Source organism: Pezoporus occidentalis, unplaced genomic scaffold, assembly GCF_034315485.1.
Source record: "Pezoporus occidentalis ecotype Australia unplaced genomic scaffold, CSIRO_AGI_Poc_V1 ctg148, whole genome shotgun sequence".
Taxonomy (NCBI): domain Eukaryota; kingdom Metazoa; phylum Chordata; class Aves; order Psittaciformes; family Psittacidae; genus Pezoporus; species Pezoporus occidentalis.
Window position 1 is genome coordinate 1,750,396 of NW_026913295.1, and position 18,105 is coordinate 1,768,500.

General features: G+C 50.3%; 1 protein-coding gene across 2 annotated transcripts in view; it reads right to left on the bottom strand.

Annotated features, from left to right (window-relative positions):
- Positions 1 to 17,668, bottom strand: part of MAP2K4 (mitogen-activated protein kinase kinase 4) — a 74,789-nt gene extending 57,121 nt beyond the window's left edge. Inside the window, exon 1 of one of the 2 annotated variants that reach the window (XM_062610595.1) lies at positions 17,374 to 17,668. In XM_062610595.1, the coding sequence (XP_062466579.1) occupies positions 17,374 to 17,473 (100 nt within the window). In that variant the 5' untranslated portion in view covers positions 17,474 to 17,668. Of the gene's footprint in view, positions 1 to 16,498; positions 16,633 to 17,373 lie in introns of those variants that run through there. The other variant, XM_062610597.1, reaches the window with a different exon arrangement.
- Positions 17,669 to 18,105: the final 437 nt, after the last annotated feature.

Genomic DNA, 18,105 nt, shown 5'->3' on the forward strand with positions numbered 1-18,105 from the left:
CATCAGATCCAGGTGCCAAGATCTGGAAAACCTATTTTGCAAACCCCTCTGATGAAAATGGTTCCCCCAGTGAAAAAAAAAACAAACCAAAAACATATATATACTATTTATTGAGGTGGTTCTGGTTTGCAGCAGATCTCAACTGCCCCAGTGCACACAGACTGCCTATGCATGACAGATCACCCCAGCTTCAGAAGGAAAACACTGCTGGGGAGTAGCTAAAACCCTGAAGAAGCATTTACAGTCTTTCTAACATGCCAGACAACTGGGACTTGGCAAAGATTGACACAAAAGCAAACCACTGTCCTCGATAAATATTAATCAACCTTCTTAAGCTGCCAGGGTTCATACAAAGCCGTGCGCCTGCTCCTCCCAGTGTGAAGTCCTGTATCTAACTCAGTCTCACCTGCAAAGCCACAAACACAGCTCCAGCACCCAGACCCCAGCAGGCCACCGCTCCACATGGGCAGATGCTTTTCTTCACCTCTCTCCACAATTCAGTCACTGTTACCTCCGAGATTTACCACAAAGACCTGCACGTGTAACCCCAGCCGGGCCACACAGCTCTAGCTGCAAAAGAGATCTGAAATTCCTGCTTCAAACATCAAGTTCCCTAAAGATTTGTATATCCTGTGCTAATAGATGTGTCAAGAATTAACACGTTTTCCAACGCTGTCCCAGGGGAGCAATTCCAACACACAGGCTCGCTCTGTGCTGTGATACTGCAGTATACATCCTCTGCAGCTCTTTCAAGACAGAAAAGCATCAGTGTGAAAAGCTATAGAATTATTTGGTTTGGGTTGGAAAGCTTAAGATCATCCAGTTCCACCCCCTACCATGGGCAGGAATGCCTCGCACTAGCCTCTGTTGACCAAGGCTCTGTCCACCCTGGCCTTGAACACTGCCAGGGATGGGGCAGCCACAGCTTCTCTGGGCACCCTGTGCCAGTGCCTCAGCACCCTCACAGGGAAGAACTTCTGGCTTATATGCAACCTGAACTTCCCGTTGCAGTTTAAACTCATCACTCTTTGTCCTATTGCTATGGCCAGCAAAGGGTTTACTAAGCACAATATTTAGAAGAAACTTGTCTGAACACTGGTCACAAGATATACTGGGATAAAACCCCAAAGACTCAGATAGTTTAAAAACCAGTAACAATTCTGTCTCTAGATCCTGGAATTGCTCTAACAAATATACTTATTAAATGCAAGCTAAAAACACTGCATGCCAATGGAATGAAATGCAGAGGCACAAGATTTCCACAAGTCAGGTTTTAAAGAAAAAAAAAACAACATGCAAAGATTTGGTTTCTAATAAAGGTCTCTCCGTGCTGCAGAGGGACTCTGAGTGATGTCCAAGTGATGCATCAATGACAGAGAACGGAAAGACGAATCCTACAGAGCTCCCCAGATCCCAAGGCTGCTCAGCCTCAGCACTGCCTGTGGGAACAATGGCTTGGACCTCTCCATCTGTTCTCACCTCTCATGAGGAAGCAGGATCAGAGGTGACTCATGAGATGACGCAGTGCCCATGCACCCATGCTCAAGACAGAAACTTGAGGTATTCACCTGTAAGCTGATGATCACACTTCACTGTCACATTAAAGAATTAAGAAGTTGGATCTTCGTTCAGCAGGAGTTTTATGGGGTGCAAATGAAAGTGCTGAATCCCACCCCAGTGGTATTCCATAGAAATTCGGCAGGCAACAAATCCCCAGTGTGCCATACACAGTGATGTAGCTGTGTGGGGATGGAGCACTGCTCTTCTAGCACAGGTAAAGCAGATGCATGAAGCCACCTCAATAATGTGTTGGTTTAAGAAGTCCCAGTTGAGCTCTTTCTTCACTAGCACTGTGAAAAACAGAGGCTGGCGTAGAAGCAGGAATGCTATAGCTTGTCAGTTGGAAGGAAACACAAATTCCCAGTAACAGCCCTGGTAACAAAAGCAGGATAATTCATAATAAAAAGCAGGAAAATTCATAATAAAAAGCACAGCTTGGAATCAGAATGGTTTGGAAGGGACCTCAGTGATCATGCAGCTCCAACCCCTGCCACGGGCAGGGACACCTTCAAGTAGCTTCTTAGTGCCTTTTGACAGAAGTGAAAACCTAAAGCAAAAGAGACTCATTGCCATTCGTTCACTGAATGTCAAAGCAGCACATCACTGTTAACTGCCTTTTATGTTTCAATATTAACTGCAAAATCATAAAGAAAATTAATTACTCAGATTAAACTTTAGACTGTGCTGCTTTGAATACAGAACAATCCTGTCACCATCATCAGGATTATAAACCAACTTCAAGAGACAACACAGCTCAAGAGATAAGCAAGGAAATCTGCACTGGTACCTGGCAGGCAGAATGGAGATCAGGATACCTACCGGAAGGAGTATGAGCATCCTCCACCTGTCAGTACAATTACAACAGGCACTATTTAAGCATTTCTTGCCCATTATTATAAAAAGCCTACTGGAACAGAACAGCTCTGTTGTGAAAGGGGTAACAAGTAACATTCCTTAAGATCAAAGAGATTGTTTTGTACACAGGAAGTTGGAGGTTTGTATTAAATCTGCTCACAGAATCATACAATAGTTTGCCAAGGATCACACCAGGAGTAACCCCACTTCAGACCTGGGTACGGATCTGTTGCCTGATGTAAATGGCAGATCACAGAAAAGCTCAAACTCCTTAAGCAGTGAAGTCAACTCACCAAAACTCCAAAGAGGCACCTAAGATCTAGCAGGCTATGGTGATGCAGGTACAGCCAAGACCAGCCCCATCCCTCTCCTCCAATGCTGACCAAGCCAATGGAGAGGGGTATTACCTCTGACTTTATCCAGGACATTTACACCTGAACCAGTACTGTCACCCCCAGACAAGCCACAAAGTCTATTAATGCCAGTTTTAAGGCTCTGAAATCATACTGAGAATACTGATTAAAGAAAATAAGCAATGCTAACCACCTGACTAGTAGAAAACATGGACATCTAAGAAGAAAAAATTCTGATGTCATTCTGCAAGGAAAGTTCCTCTTACCCCTACAAAACCAACTCAGCTTTTTGATGAGCTTACAAGTTCACTGTCTCTCCTTAAAACTCCTTCCCATTCCTTTGGCCCAGCTCTGCAGGTGTCACCTCAGGTGTCTCCTCCAGGTTGAGGGGCACGTGCTCACACTGCCACAATGCTCAGCTGCACCATGCTTCTTCAAACAGGCTTTGAAGTCCAAACATACTCTGAACACATTTAGGCTTTCAGAGGTGATGAATGCTGATCGTATCTGTTCCCAACTTTTCTGATCAGCTCCTCATCATGTTATCATATGCTACCCCACCAGGCATGATTCTTTTGGGGGTTATACAAGTTATTTCCCATTCTTTCAAAATCCCAGCACTAGGGGCGAATTTCTCCGCCAAAGAAACAAGCATCAGAGTCTCACAACAAAAACTGCCCCAATGCTGGATTTTGAAAGTCCTCAGAAGGAAGGAAAAAAGAGCTCCACTGCTGTGCAGAGGGCAGGCGGGTCTTCAGCACGGCAGGAGCCTGAGAGTCTGCCTAGCTAATCCCCACGGCTTCATGCTGGGTAACAGAAGACTGCTGCAAAAATACCAGCCAGTAGCCCCAACAGAGATCCAGCTACCTTCTTCCCTTGCCCTCGTCCCCATTAACTCCTTCTCCCTTGGAGCTCCCAGTAAAAGAACACATGCACCAGTTCTGCATACAAAAATCTGACTGCCCCCACAAAACCACTAAAGGGTCCTCCCGGCTCTTACAAGGTGTCACAGAGCACCACAAACATAAGTTTTCCACCCTCACATCCATCTGGAAGCAGCCCTTGGCGAGAGCAGTGCTGCTCAGTGCGTGCCTGAAGTCTCACCCCAGACAAAACCAACCTGTGATGCCTTGGTTTTAGATGCCACATTCCCTCCACTACAGCACAACTCCAACTGGGAAGGTGCGAGCTGCTTGACACTGCCCTTGTCTACGGGATGCCCCATTCATCCCTGTTAGGGGCTGATCAAACACTGCACCAGAACATCTAGGTGGTGCTGCTGCTGCCCTGGGAGGTCTCCCCAGAGGAAGGAGGAACCTGGAAGTACCAGCCTGGTTCTGCTGCCCCATGCAAAGCCATCAGCAAACTCCAGAGATAAAATGAACTCCAAAGGCACCACAAAGAACCTCCCATCAGTGGGAACAGAGCATCTGTTTCCCGGAAAGGGTAGCAGAGGTTGGTTCCTTGCCTAGCCCAAGGCACGCCAGGGCAGGAATACCATCACACCCTGAAACACCTCCAAGAAACAGGCATTCCAGAGAGTAGCAGCACACATGTTGAAGATGACACATCAACAGCTACACAACTGCCATGAAACCACCACGGCCTGCAACTAAAGGAACATCTCCAGTTAGTGACTGAAATTGTCTTCTGGAAAGCAAAGAGCCCAAACTGCTTTAAAAAGAGGAACTCAACATGCTTAAGGATGAGGCAGAAAGGAGGAACCTCTGGCAACAAAATATGAAGCTTGCACGATTCGGATTATGGCTGGATGTGGTTTTGGCAACCTGATCTAATTGAAGATGTCCCTGCTCATTGCAGGGGGGTTGCACCAGATGACCTTAGAAGGTCCCTTCCAACCCAAACTGTTCTATGCTTTCTTGGGCATCCAGCTTGCTGGTATCTGAGCAGGAAGCAAGGGATTACCCTCTAAACTGCACCCCAGCTGATCCCGGCAGTGAGAGTGTGTGTGTGCACAGAATTCCCTCATTCCATGTCCACTCTGGGATTATTTTTAGCTCATTTTTAAAGAGATTGCCAAGGGTCTTTGTCTTCTTTGAGTGCTGACATGGACCACAGCATACCAAACCACCATCCATGGGACTGAGGGAACTTCCAGTACATACTGGTTACCTTGCTCCTCTGAAGCACTGGGCAAAATTACTTCCCAGGATCACTTGAAATTCTGTTCACAGTTATTTCACTATCCAAAGTACCGGGAACAGCCTCCTCCTGAAGCACACCACAGTGGCTGCATTTGGACATTAACTATGAGGAGAAACTATTGCTGTGAGCCTGCTGTGAATGCAGACCCTGCTGTCACCCATGGTGAATGGGGACACTCGACTGTCATCCCATGGACCCCTCTGGATCTAACACTGACCAAGTGGGTGCTTGTTCTGGCACGGGAGTCAATGTTCCTCCTGGGCTGTAAAGCAGCTGCAGCTTCTGCCAGCGTGGACAAAGACAACCCAACCTCACCAGAAACCAACACTGGCTGCTAAACCTGCACGATGCCCAAAGGGACAGCAAGATTTTGATCCCACTGTTATTACACCTGCAGTTTGGCGCACTGCTCCACAGTGCGGGCAACCAACCTGTTGAGGAACATCACCACAGAGTGTTCATTGTGTTGGGTTTGGGTCTAAAAGACTCAGGACATGCCAGCACAGGATTACTGTGAGGACATAAATGCTGGGCAGTCAAAGCTTTGCTGCCAAAGTCAGAGCATTAATCAGATTTGAGAGGGAAACCCAACACAAACCTTTCCAGAAAGCTTCTATTTACTAAATGGAAATAGCATCGTGGACAAGCAGCTCCTGGCCTCAGTCCCATGTGCTGTGAGAGCAGCAGTGCCCTGGCACAAGGCAGGGTGCAGCTCAGACCTTTGGCAGCTCAGCAATGAAACAGGTTCCCTGGTGCCAGCCCAGTCACAGGCTCCCGTTCAAGTCAGTCTTAGCTAAGACCTGTCTATATTAAAGCAAATGACCAGCCCCAGAAACACTCCATGTCTTTGCTGACATAAACCCTGCATTCACACAGTCCTCACCTACAGCTTGGTTTTGAGGGCAGGAAAAAAAAAGAAAAAAGAAATAAAGGCAAGCATACTGACAAATCAGACTTGGAATTTCCAGTTCAAGTCACAGAAGATCCCAAATCACATCCCTGATGGGGAAGCCACCCGAGCCCTCCTGCACAAAGCATACAGCCAGACACCATTCCTGTCTCAATCTTTGCCACTTCACACTTGCTGAGAAAGATCCTTCTCCCGTTTCCTCAGCTGAAGCCCCCATCAGCAGGGATGAAGCCACAGTAACAGGCCAGAGAGTAAGTTCTTGTTCTCAGCCCTGAGGATGCTCAGTGCTGATGCCCAGTGATAAAGTTTAACCTGTAAGAAGCGTATATGGCCATAGCTCTGGTGTAACCAGCTGGGAGATGAGCACCAGGATGTTACTTCAACTCTTCTCAAAATGAAATACATTTATGAGAAGCATACTTGGAAATACGCTTTGCACCTCCAGGAGAAGGCTGGATATTCAACAATGCGTGAATGTCCCCAGTGCAGCAAGAACTCCACTACCAAGCTGCTGCCTAAAGCAGCTCAGCTCCAAATCTTTACACCAACTCCTTCCAACAGGCATCCGAGCTCATTCACAGCCCCTCTGCAGAAACCTGCACACATACTTACACCATGCAGTCACACTTTCGAGTTACAACACTTGGGCTACATCAGATCAGAAAGGGGAGAGCTGACCTCTGCTTTTCCCCAAGTAGGTAAAGAAGCCAGCTTTGAAAGCAGACATCCCAAACATCCCTGTTTCCACAGGCTGGTTGCTCCCCCTACCTCAAGGCAAAAAGCACCTTGAAGAAGGGACAGACATCCCATGTCTATCCTCAGCTCTGGGCTGCCAGTCTTGGCCAGCCCAACATGAAGTGGTTCTGAATAACCTCCTCCTTCCTACACTCCCACCCATCCATGTTTCTGGGCGGGACAGGAGGAAAGAAGAGGACATCAAAGGTAGGGTGAGGTTTCCAGTGTTTGGCAGGATACCAGGTCCTGAACTGACACTGCTCAGGAGGGCAACTGGTCTTTACAGGAAAATTCGGACATAGTCCCATCACTCCCCAGAAAGGATTTCCAAATGCAATGCTTTTATCTTAGTCCATAACCCCTCCCAGGTTAAAGCAACACAGCCATGTGTTTTTAAAGGAAACTGTTTTATCTCTGTCCACAAACCTCTTCAAAGTACAAACCCTCTGCTCTCTGCTCCAAAAGCAAAGTGATGGCTAATTCAGCACAGAGAACCACTTCCAGAGAACGGCTCCAAAGCAAGCCATAAACCCCTTTTGGTCCACAGAAACGAAAACAAGCCTAGAGGAAACCTGATGAAAGGAACCTCCCTTCCAGCTCAGCTCTGCTCTCCACCAGCTGCCCTCCTCTTGCCACAGGGCATCTCCTGCAAGACCTCAGAAAAGTCAGACACACTATCCAAAACATAGCCTAATTCCTGGCGCTTGGACTCCCTGTTCGGCCCAGGCTCAGCTGTCTGCTTCCTGCAGGCCTGGCCCAGCCTCCAGTGAAAGGCAAACACAACAGCTTCGATTTGCAGAAGAGGAAATCAATTTAGCAGCTAATAAATACACAATTTGTGCAATATACATACTCTCCATCTCCCTTGATGCTCATACCAACGTTAATGGGTTGTACCCAGCTAAGCACAGCTATCGCACGTGTTCACCTGAACTGGCTGAGAGCAGAACCAAGAGGGAGATGGGAGCAGATGCTCGGCAACGCCACGTTGTATTTCCTCACAAATGGCAGTAGCAGAGATCCCTCCTCAGAGGGCTGCCCAGGAGTCAAGGGCACACGTTTTGGAAGATGCTCTGCAGCACCACAGATGGTGCTGATGCAAATCCAGGCCAAGGTCACCCCACCCACCAGCACAAAGCTTCACAAGGACCTCTGCTCATCCCTGGGATGGGATGGTCTCCTCAAAACTTCACACACTGCCACAGGAACTGAAATAAACCCATGATACCGTGCAAAAGTCATGCTTACACCTCACACCCGGCCGTGGGGAGGCACAAACACAGCAGCTGCTTGAACTGCAGCATGTGTCCTGTGGCAACAGCCACCTAAGTAGCCCAAGAAATGTACTTCGTGGTTCATCTTCAAGATCTAAAGCCTCCCATCAAAATGGAATCCCAGTAAAACTGTAGATGCCCAGAAGAGATGGCTTAGCCTAACTTTTCACTCTGCTTTCTTTTTAAAACAGCCTACCCAGAACACCATCCTGAGCACTGATGCTCAGGATGACACGAAGCTTTGCTGCTGTGGCCAAGACAAAACCACCTCAAACACTGAGGCAGTGAAAGTTGTCAATTCTCTCTTCCTTCCCTTGTTATTTCCAAATGTATTTGGCTGCCAAAGTTTATCAGTCTTCTTGTATATCCTCTGGTTTAAAAGCCCTCCTGTTCTCTGGGTGCTTGGAGTTTACCATATTAAATCACAGTCATTAGTTCTAGTCTGTCCCACTGCAGTCTTCCCTTCAACATTCAAGAAGTGTCTCAGGAAAAAGACCTATCCAGTCAGAAACAGTTACTGTGAAGGCAAAACCCTGGGATTAAAGGCAGGCAGGAAGTTCATTAGCTGCAATATGGTGCTCTCCAAACTCGTAAGGTTACTGCACACCAGAGCACAGATTTCTTACACTGGTGGGTTGTCAGTGCAGTGCAACTGGGGAAATTTGCTTGATTCCTGACAAGTAAAAACATACACATCCCCAAAAAATCCCCCAAACCACAGAAAAACAGGAGCCAAATGACCAAACCAAGCCCACTGTCCGCACCACTGATCGATGAAGGCAACCCAAACTTCACCAGCTCAGCTACCATAGAGCAATCAATACTGGCTGCTAAACCCACATGATCCCCAATGGGACAGCAAGATTTTGCCCCCACTGCTATTACACCTGCAGTTTGGTGCACTGCTCCACAGTGTGGGCAATCAACCAGTTGAGGAACATCATCACAGAATGTTCGCTGCGTTGGGTTTGGGTCTCAAAGATTCAGGACGTGATTACTGTGAGGACGTAATGAGCAGCCAGAGTCAGAGCATTAATCACATTTGAGAGGGAAATGCTGCACCCAGGAAGGACAGTGCTGGGCAGGCTGCAGAACAGTTCTGGCAGCAGCAGCTCCTCAGTGAGTCAGGAGCATCAGGCTGTCAGCTGGACATCACACACACTTTTGCCCTGCCAGCAGCACCAGGATAATAGAACCAGCCAGGTCAGAAAAGACCTTCAAGTCCTCCCTTTACCCCAGTGTTGTCAAATCCACCACTAACCATGTCAGCTATGAGCACTGCCTGGGTTTCAAAGCTGTATCAGCACCCAACAGAGCTTGCGATGGGACCTGCTTCCCAACGACAGCAATCAACTCTCACAACTTAGTGGGCATGGGATTTGGGATCAGCATACACTCAGTGTCACACCATGCCTGTACAGCACAAGTGAGGGATGAAGCCAAGCCACCATGCTCTCTGCTTGCCTCTGGGAAGGTGGGATTCCTCCCTCCTGCCACTCCCTGCAGCATCATCCTGCCTCTCAGGGGAGCTCTCAAAATGGGACCAGTCACCAGGCAAGGGGACCAGCACGGCCTCAACAAGATGGTGACCTGTGAGGAGCTCTAAATGTTAAAGATGCACAGATGTGAAAGGTAAATCCACACCAGCACCTGCAGTCAATACAAAGCTTATAACACAGGAATATCCCAAGGGGCTGCCATACATGGTACCTCCTGCAGTGGCACTTCTCAAAGGTGCTTACATACAGTTTCTATACACGTTCACCTAGCCAACCTTGGCAAAAGATCTGTACCAGAGAGAGCTTGTCCAGCGACTTGGCAATGGTACAAGGAGGTGGGGTGGGGATAAAAGTGGGTGCAGACTCACTGCAAAAATTACTGTGTCTTGTTCAGACAACCAGAAGGACCCCCAGGTAAAAATCAAAGAGGGCTTCAAGGCTGCACAAATCCCTCCTGCAACCCCATCCCAGGAGAACAAGATGAAACACTCCCTCCCTGCAGTTACATGCTTTATGGACAATGACTTAACCCCAAGGCACCTTCAAAATAGTGCAGGGCACTTTGCTCCTGATAATCAACTATTCTGATCGTTTAACATCCACCTTAAACATCCAAGTCCATTGCCTACTGAGAGGGGTAAGCCTCACAGCTTTTGTTTCAGATACCCCCAAACAGAAGTGCCATCATCACCTACAAGTGTCATGTGCATACAGAGGGATGCATTAGCTATTCCACTGCCAAAGCCTAGCAGAAACACAATATTCAAGTTATCTCCTAGCTGAAGAAACAGGGGTGAAGTGCCTCTCTCTAGGGATTTAAAAGGGAGTTTACTGCACATTAATTAATCCAGCTGCAAGAACAGACCTTTTTAAAAGGAAGAAATCTTTCAGTGCTGGACAGGCACTGCACCATCATTCACCCACTGTTCATACCTTTCTTCTGCAATCGGACAAGCCTGAAACATATAAAGGGATCTGAGGATCTAGAAGACAAACCAAAGCCCTCTGCAAGGAATGCCTGCAGACTTCAGTAATACAGAATCATAGAATGGTTTGAGTTGGAAGCTCATCCAGTTCCAACCCCTGCCACGGGCAGGGACACCTTCCACTAGAGCAGCTTGCTCCAAACCCCTGTCTCCAACCTGGCCTTGAATACTGACAGGGATGGGGCAGCCACAGCTTCTCTGGGCACCCTGTGCCAGAGCCTCAGCACCCTCACAGGGAAGAGCTTCTGCCTTATATCCAATCTAAATCTCCTATTTCAGTTTGAACCCACCACCCCTTGTCCTATAGCTACAGCTCCTGATGAAGTATCCCCCTCTGCATTCTTATATACCCCTTCAGACACTGGAAGCTGCTCTGAAGTCCCCATGCAGCTTCTCTTCTCCAGACTGAACAGCCCCAGCATTCTCAGTCTGTCTTCATACGGGAGGTGCTCCAGCCCCTGATCATTCTCGTGATATGGCGCAGGATTTGCTTCACTGAAGAACTCGGCCAAGTAAGCAGCACAGTAACTGCACAGGGACTGCAACTGGTAAGAGACACCAACCAAACTGATACATATAAAACAAACCAAATTAGCTTATTAATGCAGGAACTACTGCACCTATTGACTTAAAGACACAGTTTCCCCTGAACTGGTGTCTTTACAAGGACTGGCTTTCTCACTGTAAAAGATGTTACAGACCAACCATAGATGATAAGGATCAACACAGGAATCCCCAAAACATTTGTTCATACAACACAGTCCATTGCAAACAAGGTACATAAGATCTGGGAACATAAGCAGCACCTTTGAAAACCTGGTCCAGATCAGTGTGCTCCAGCCTTTGAGGGGATGCCAGAAGCACCACATACATTCAGGGATTTTTGTACCTTCTTTATAAACATCACTTCAGTGAAACTTGGACATCGGCAGTGCAGAGCAGTGCACAAACACTCCACACAGCTTGCTTTCATGCAGTTTTTCTTTCCAGTCCCCTCCCATAGGGAAGGGGACCTCCAGTTCTACTTTCAACACACAAACTCTTACCAAACCTACATCCAACAGATGTGACTGCAAAGGCAGCAATCACATCCCAGCCATATGATGCTAACAAGGTGTTTATGTTCACTGGATACATGCAGAGCTTGCTGTGGTTACACAAGACTCCTGTAAGTAATGCTTCACTGAATACACACCTATGAATAGACAGGACTAGGGGTGATGGGTTTAAACTGAACGAGGAGATTCAGGACAGACACAAGGAAGAAACTCTTTACAATGGGGGTGGTAAAACACTAGCACCGGTTGCCCAAAGAGGTGGTGGATGCACCACCCCTGGAGACATTCAAGGCCAAGCTGGATGTGGTTCTGGGCAACCTGATCTAGTTGAAGATGTCCCTGCTCATTGCAGGGGGGTTGGACTAGATGAGGTTTGAAGGTCCCTTCTGACCCAAACTATCCAGTAATTCTATATTAAGAATGTCAATTGATTACAACTAAACCAAAATGGAAAGCTGAAGTGCAAAACCATATACCTACAGTCCTACATGCTTAAGTGGACTCAAACACAGAGAAGATATGGTCACCCATATCCCTGCACAGACACCATATAGGAATAAACTGGTCAGCATGAACAAACTGAAATACACTGCTTTGCTCATCACACAACTATCTTTACTTTCCATTATAAACGCAAACACGCCCAAGCAGCCATGCAGCCATCAACGTGACAGACCTGGCAGTGTCAGCTTGCACCAGTGACACGGCCACTGTTGTGAAGTCACTGTACCCAACCAGCGCCCACGTGCTGGAGAGACAACTCATTTTGCCTGCATTCGAGTAAGAGCAGGTCATTAATACAGTGGCAAACAGTTTTTAACAACTACTGAGGACAAAGATTAATTAATTCTCCCCTCTTGTCCTTTTATTTTCTCATTTTTTGTCTTCCCTACATCATACGTTTCATTTTACTTGGCCATTCATACACTGGTTCATACCCAATCTGCTGCTCACTTACTGTTCCCTTTGTTTCACAACCTTTCCACCTCCTATCTCCTCATTTCCAAATCCCCTCTGATGTTCCCTGAGCAAACTGCCACATTTACTGGGGCTCTTCTTACTTTCTCCACCCGTTCTGCCCCTCTGCTAACAGATGTAAGTCCACACACCAGCCTTTTGATAGTGATCCAGTACATCCAACATCTCAGCATCAAGGCATCAACATCTTGCTCCTCTCCTGCTGGGCCTGGATCGAGGAACATCTTCAGCAGTGGGGAGAAGAGCTGCTCCAGCCACTCCTTGCACCCACAAAGGCAGCAACACAAAGAAGACAAGGATACAGGAGTCACAGTATCTGTTACTGAACCCCTGTACTAGCTACAGTGATGCCCACAAATGGTTTCAAGTAATACTCTGCTTTTTACAGTGATGGCTGAAGTAACTATGATTACCCCAGAGACACAACATGGATTACACCCCGACACCAAATCCATCTGACCGCAACAACTGACAAAGGCCACCACAGGGTTTGCCAATTCTGTCCTCTGCCCAACACGAACAATTCTTGACCTCTCAAAGAGCCTCCCAGCAGCTCTTTTCCACCGGGCAGAGAGAGGAACAGAGCAGAATTTGCTCATACATAGGCAGAAACACACCTCCCAGCTCCAGTAAGCCACCAATGCACAAATGGCATCCAATGGCAAGAGCACCTCTTGATGCACTCAGAGACCCTTTTGGCAACTCTCCCCTCAGGCTCCTTGCCATATCCACTGAGGACTCTCTAACTAGATATGGACCTTCTCTGATTTTTGCTGAAAACAGAAAGGTATATGGCTGGAGTGGGGTAGAGAAGGCAAAGACCTCAATGCGGGGAGCAGATAGGACCACACGTGAACGGAACCAGGAATCCCAAATTCCAGCTGAACAGGATGGGAATTCCCACCTCAATACATCTGAATCACCATGTACACTCTGAAAGACACCCACAGTAATATGCTTTGCTTCAGAAAGACACCAGAGCACAGCAAGCAGCAAGTACCTCACCAAGTGATCTTACCCCTCTGCTCTCATGAGACCCCACTTGGAGTACTGCGTACAGCTATGGTGTGCTCAACATAAGGACATGGAGTTGTTGGAGCAAGTCCAGAGGAGGCCACAAGGATGATCAGGGGCTGGAGCACCTCCCATATGGAGCCAGGCTGAGAATACTGGGGCTGTTCAGCGTGGAGAAGACAAGCTGCGTGGAGACCTCAGAGCAGCTTCCAGGGTCTGAAGGGGGCTACAAGGATGCTGGAGAGGGACTCTTCATTAGGGACTGGAGTGATAGGACAAGGGGTAATGGGTTAAAACAAACACAGGAAGCTCAAATTAGATATAAGGCAGAAGTTCTTCCCTGTGAGGGTGGTGAGGCACTGGCACAGGGTGCCCAAAGAAGTGGTAAATTCTCTACCCCTGGCAGAATTCAAGTCCAAGTTGGACAGAGTCTTGGGTGACACAGTCAAGTGTGAGGCATCCCTGCTCATGGCAGGGGGGTTGGAACTGGGTGATCTTAAGGTCCTTTCCAACCCAAACCATTCTATGAAGTCCCAGCTGCCTCCAGTCTTCCTGAATGCTGGATGCAGGAACTGAATCTGTAAAGGCCAGTTAAGAGCGGTTTCAGCTCCTGCTTGGCACTAGAGGTAGAATGACTGACTCCACAGGTTGCAATTACAATCAAAATACTTCCTAGGTTATGGAATTCATTCCATGTCTAGATTCCACATCACCATCCTTCAAACAATGGCAGCAGATTCCACACTACCATCGTTCAAACAATGGCAGCAGTAAAGACAATCACTAATTTTGGCTATGAGAGAAATGCAAACCTGCTCCAATTACAGTTTGGGTGTTGGTTTCTTTTAAATCACTGTCCAAGTGGGATATCCTGCTTCCTACAGAACCTCCTTTTTCTCCACAAAACACCCAGCAGGCTACACACGCAGGACTGCTCCAACATTACATGTAACTAAGGACAACAGTTCTTCATTGCAGCAGGCCCCGGCACCCAGAAAACAAACAGGAATTTCAAAGATCATAAACTAGAACCTATTTCCAACACTGAGAACTGCAGCTCTGTGTTGTCTCTAAGCTGGTGACTGCCTTGAACATGTCACCATCAACCAGGCCAGGGGACATCTGGGAAGAAAGTAAGGTCCCAGGTTCATGGGCATGAACGGCTGGTGCAGTTAGCCACGAGAAGACAGGTTCATGAAGCTGGGGCATGCAGAACACTAAGGGTGTGAAGCCTGAAGCAACCCCTTGCTTGACTACAAGGCTTGAGGACCACAGCTATACAGGAAGCCCAGTGTGAGGACAGCGAGGTGGCCCTTCGCCTCAGCACTGTCACCTGGAGGGGCATCAAAAACACTGCAGAATATCAAACTTAAAACAAAACAGGGCAGCTTGTCAAGACCTCCTTGATGTGCTGCCCTAGCTCCAGACATCAGCATGGTGGGCCTCAATTTTCATGAAGATTTCTCCCCTGTACCACCACCTCTAGCCTCCTCTCTCCCCTCAGCCCCTGCCAAACTCTCCAACAGCAGATACCCCTTATGAAACCGCTGGCCCTCGTACTGAAACAGAAACTCCAGCGTGAGGCTCTCACCTCAGCCTGCCCAAGAACATGCCTACGGGCATTCTCCAGAAGCAATGGATGGTTGTCCAGAGGAGCACTGCCTCAGCTCCTTGTGGTGGCCACAGGCCGAAGCTGCAGGAGACAGCCCACCCTCTCCCTGGCCCACCACCTCCCTTGCAGCAGCAGTTGCATAAACCAGGTCAGAGACTGCTTCTGGATGAAAATTGAGCAAAACTTCGGGTGGGTTTTTTGTTACTTGTTTCCAGCTTAATGACTTCCCTGCCCCACCTCAGCAGTGTTTAAACCAATTCAACCCAGACTGACACGGCCTTACTTTCCTTCCCACCCAGCAATGCATTCCCGCACCTCACTCGTCCCAGCTCCTGCCCAACCCCACCACGAGCAAGCACTGGGCATCCAAGCTGTGGTACGTTCACCACGGTTTGCTCTGCAGCAGCTCAGCTTGACTTGGCCTCAGCAGGGAGCCAGCAGGACACATGCTGGGAGACACAGCAGGGAACAAGGCCAGGGCACCTCAGCGAGCAGCTTTGCACAGGGGTTATGTGGCAGCAGAGAGATCCTGGCAGAGGACTTTCCTCCTGGGATAGAGCTTCTTGCTGCTCCAGAACTTGCTTCACCAACCTGCTGCTCCCAAGCCCACACAGATCCTACACTCAGCTTCTCCCATGGCATCTGAACAAAAACCACCCCAACACCAGCTCCCACCACAAACACCTGGATATCACCAACCTGGCCCTGCTATCCTGAATTCATATTTAAATAGGCACTTTAAACCAACAACTGCCCTTCCTCCACCCGACCAGGGATGCAGATGCTGCACCATCACCAGCCCTAGGGTCAGGGTGCAAACCCAACTCTCAACCCTGAGGACATGCAGGATTCAGGGGAACATCTCACAGACAGGAAAAACGGCGGTCAAGTGAAAATACAAGGAGCAACACAGAGGACTAAGTGCACTGTAGTGGGGCGATGGCTTGTTTTACCACAACTCTAATATACTGTGGTTGAGTGTTTTTACTCCACGCATTTAATTTAGAAGGTTTGGGATTCAGGTTTTCCAAAGCTGTGAACACAGATACCATCATCTTCCCCAGGCCCAGCAGGTACCTGCTCCTCCATCCAGCAAGCACAAGAGCTTCACACAAGGGATGCTGCAACCAGCAAAAACGCACCTTTTTATTCCAAATACACCAAACTCTTCAGTTTGTACCATCACTTCTCTGCCCACACAGGTGCCATCAGCCTCGGAGCCTTCTGTCCTAGCAGAACTACAGCAAACAACTGTGCCCAGAACTGTCTGCTGCGAGGGCAACCTTTCCTTCTATTAAAAAAGAAGGAATGCCCCAAACAGGGCAAACAGCTCGAGTATTACCATCCCTGTGTGAAATTAATGAAAAATAAAACCCCAGCACCGGATCATTTAGGCTAACAAAGCCCAAAACGTTGCTCAAGCAGAGGGAATTTTCCAATAGTCCAAAGCAAAACTCCAAGATGTTTGCTATAGCCTTTCTAAAAAATAAACACCCACCGTTTTTGCAAGACGGCTCCAGCATCAACAAGTGCAGGCGGGAACCTGGTGACACGACCCTGCTCTAGCACTGTAAATTTCCATCACAAGGAAACCAAACTGAAGCAGAAGTTCACTGCCGAACGGCTCTTACCATACACCTGCCTTAGGAAGCACAGGTAAGCGCGGGGACCAGGGGCCGGGGCTGAGCCACCCTGCCGCCCGCCGAGTGGCACAAACCCGGGCCCCAGGCCCGGCCACAGCACCGCGGGGTTCCCGGCGAGGGGACGGGGCCTGCGCGGGTCACCCCGGGGAGGCCGCAAAACCGTCCCCGGCTGCAGGAAGCCAGAGCCGCGTCCCGCCGGCCTTTGTCCCGCCCCGCTGCTCCCTCCTGCCCCACGGGGCAGCGGGACCCCGGCCACGGGCAGTGGTTCGGGACCCGTCCACCCGCCAGCAGCCCCGGGCGCGCAGCCGGGACCGCCCTTCCTCCCGGGGAGCCGCCGAGCGAGGCCGGCCGCGGGGGGAGGCGGCAGCCGCAGGGAGCAGCGGGGCAGGCCCGGAGCGGAGCCTGCCGGGACCGGACCGATCCTCACACACACCCCCCCGTGCACCTCAGCTCCGCGCCGAGGGGCAGCGCCGCTCCGGACGGCGGCACGGCCGCGCCCGAAGGGGTCCCCAGAGCCGCGGCCCGCCCCGGCCGGGGCCCAAGGGCCCACCCTCCATCCCAGCCCGGGTCAGCGCCCGCCCGGCGGCTCCACGCTCAGCCCGGGCAGAGCGAGACCTGCGGGGGGCACCGCGCTCCACGGGCCCAGCCCGGCCCGCCGAGGCCTAGAACGGGGCGCGCCGCCCGGCCCGGAAGCGACGGCCGGGCCGCGGCCTAGCACGGGGCTGCTTACCCTGCATGCTGCTGGCGGCGGCGTGCGCCTGCGGCCCGCCCGGGCCCGGCCCGCTCCCGCCGCCGGCGCCGGAGCCGCTGCTGGGGCTGGGAGTCGCCATTGTGTGCGCGGAGAGGGAGCAGCGCGGCGGCTGCAATGCAGCAGGGACCCTCCCAGGCAGGACACCTAGAGCCCCGCTGCCGTATAGCAGCCGCCGCCGCCGCAGCCGCCCCGTCCGCCCCCGGGCTGGGGCCGCTGCTTAACCCCTCCCAGGCGGGGCGACCGCAGCCCCGGCGCCTTGCGGCAGCCGCTGCGGCGGGGCGGGAGCGGCGCTGCCTCCCTCCGGCCCGGGGAGCTGCTTGTCCCGGGTGGCTCCGGCCCCGCTCGCTCCCGCTCCCCCCGGCCGGAGCGGCATCGCCCGCTCACTTCGCCGTCAGCCCCTCCAGGGAGCGCTGCGCCGTGCGGGCCCCACCGCCGCGGCGTGTCCCACACGTTCGGCCCCGGCAGCCCCTCGAGGGCCGCGGCTGGGCCCGGGAGTTTTACCGGATTTCTCATCTTCCCCTACGGCTTTTCCTCGCGCGCAAGCAGCTACTTCTGTGCAAACTTCTCTTGTCTTCCCGGAGACCTCTTCCCTGGCCACTACAGGGCATAACTGCACCCTGTGTTTGCCAACATATCCGGGGCAACATCCCCTCTCTGCCACCATCTCTGCGTTTTCTTTCCTCCCTTAGCTGCTGCGCTTCATTCTATAAC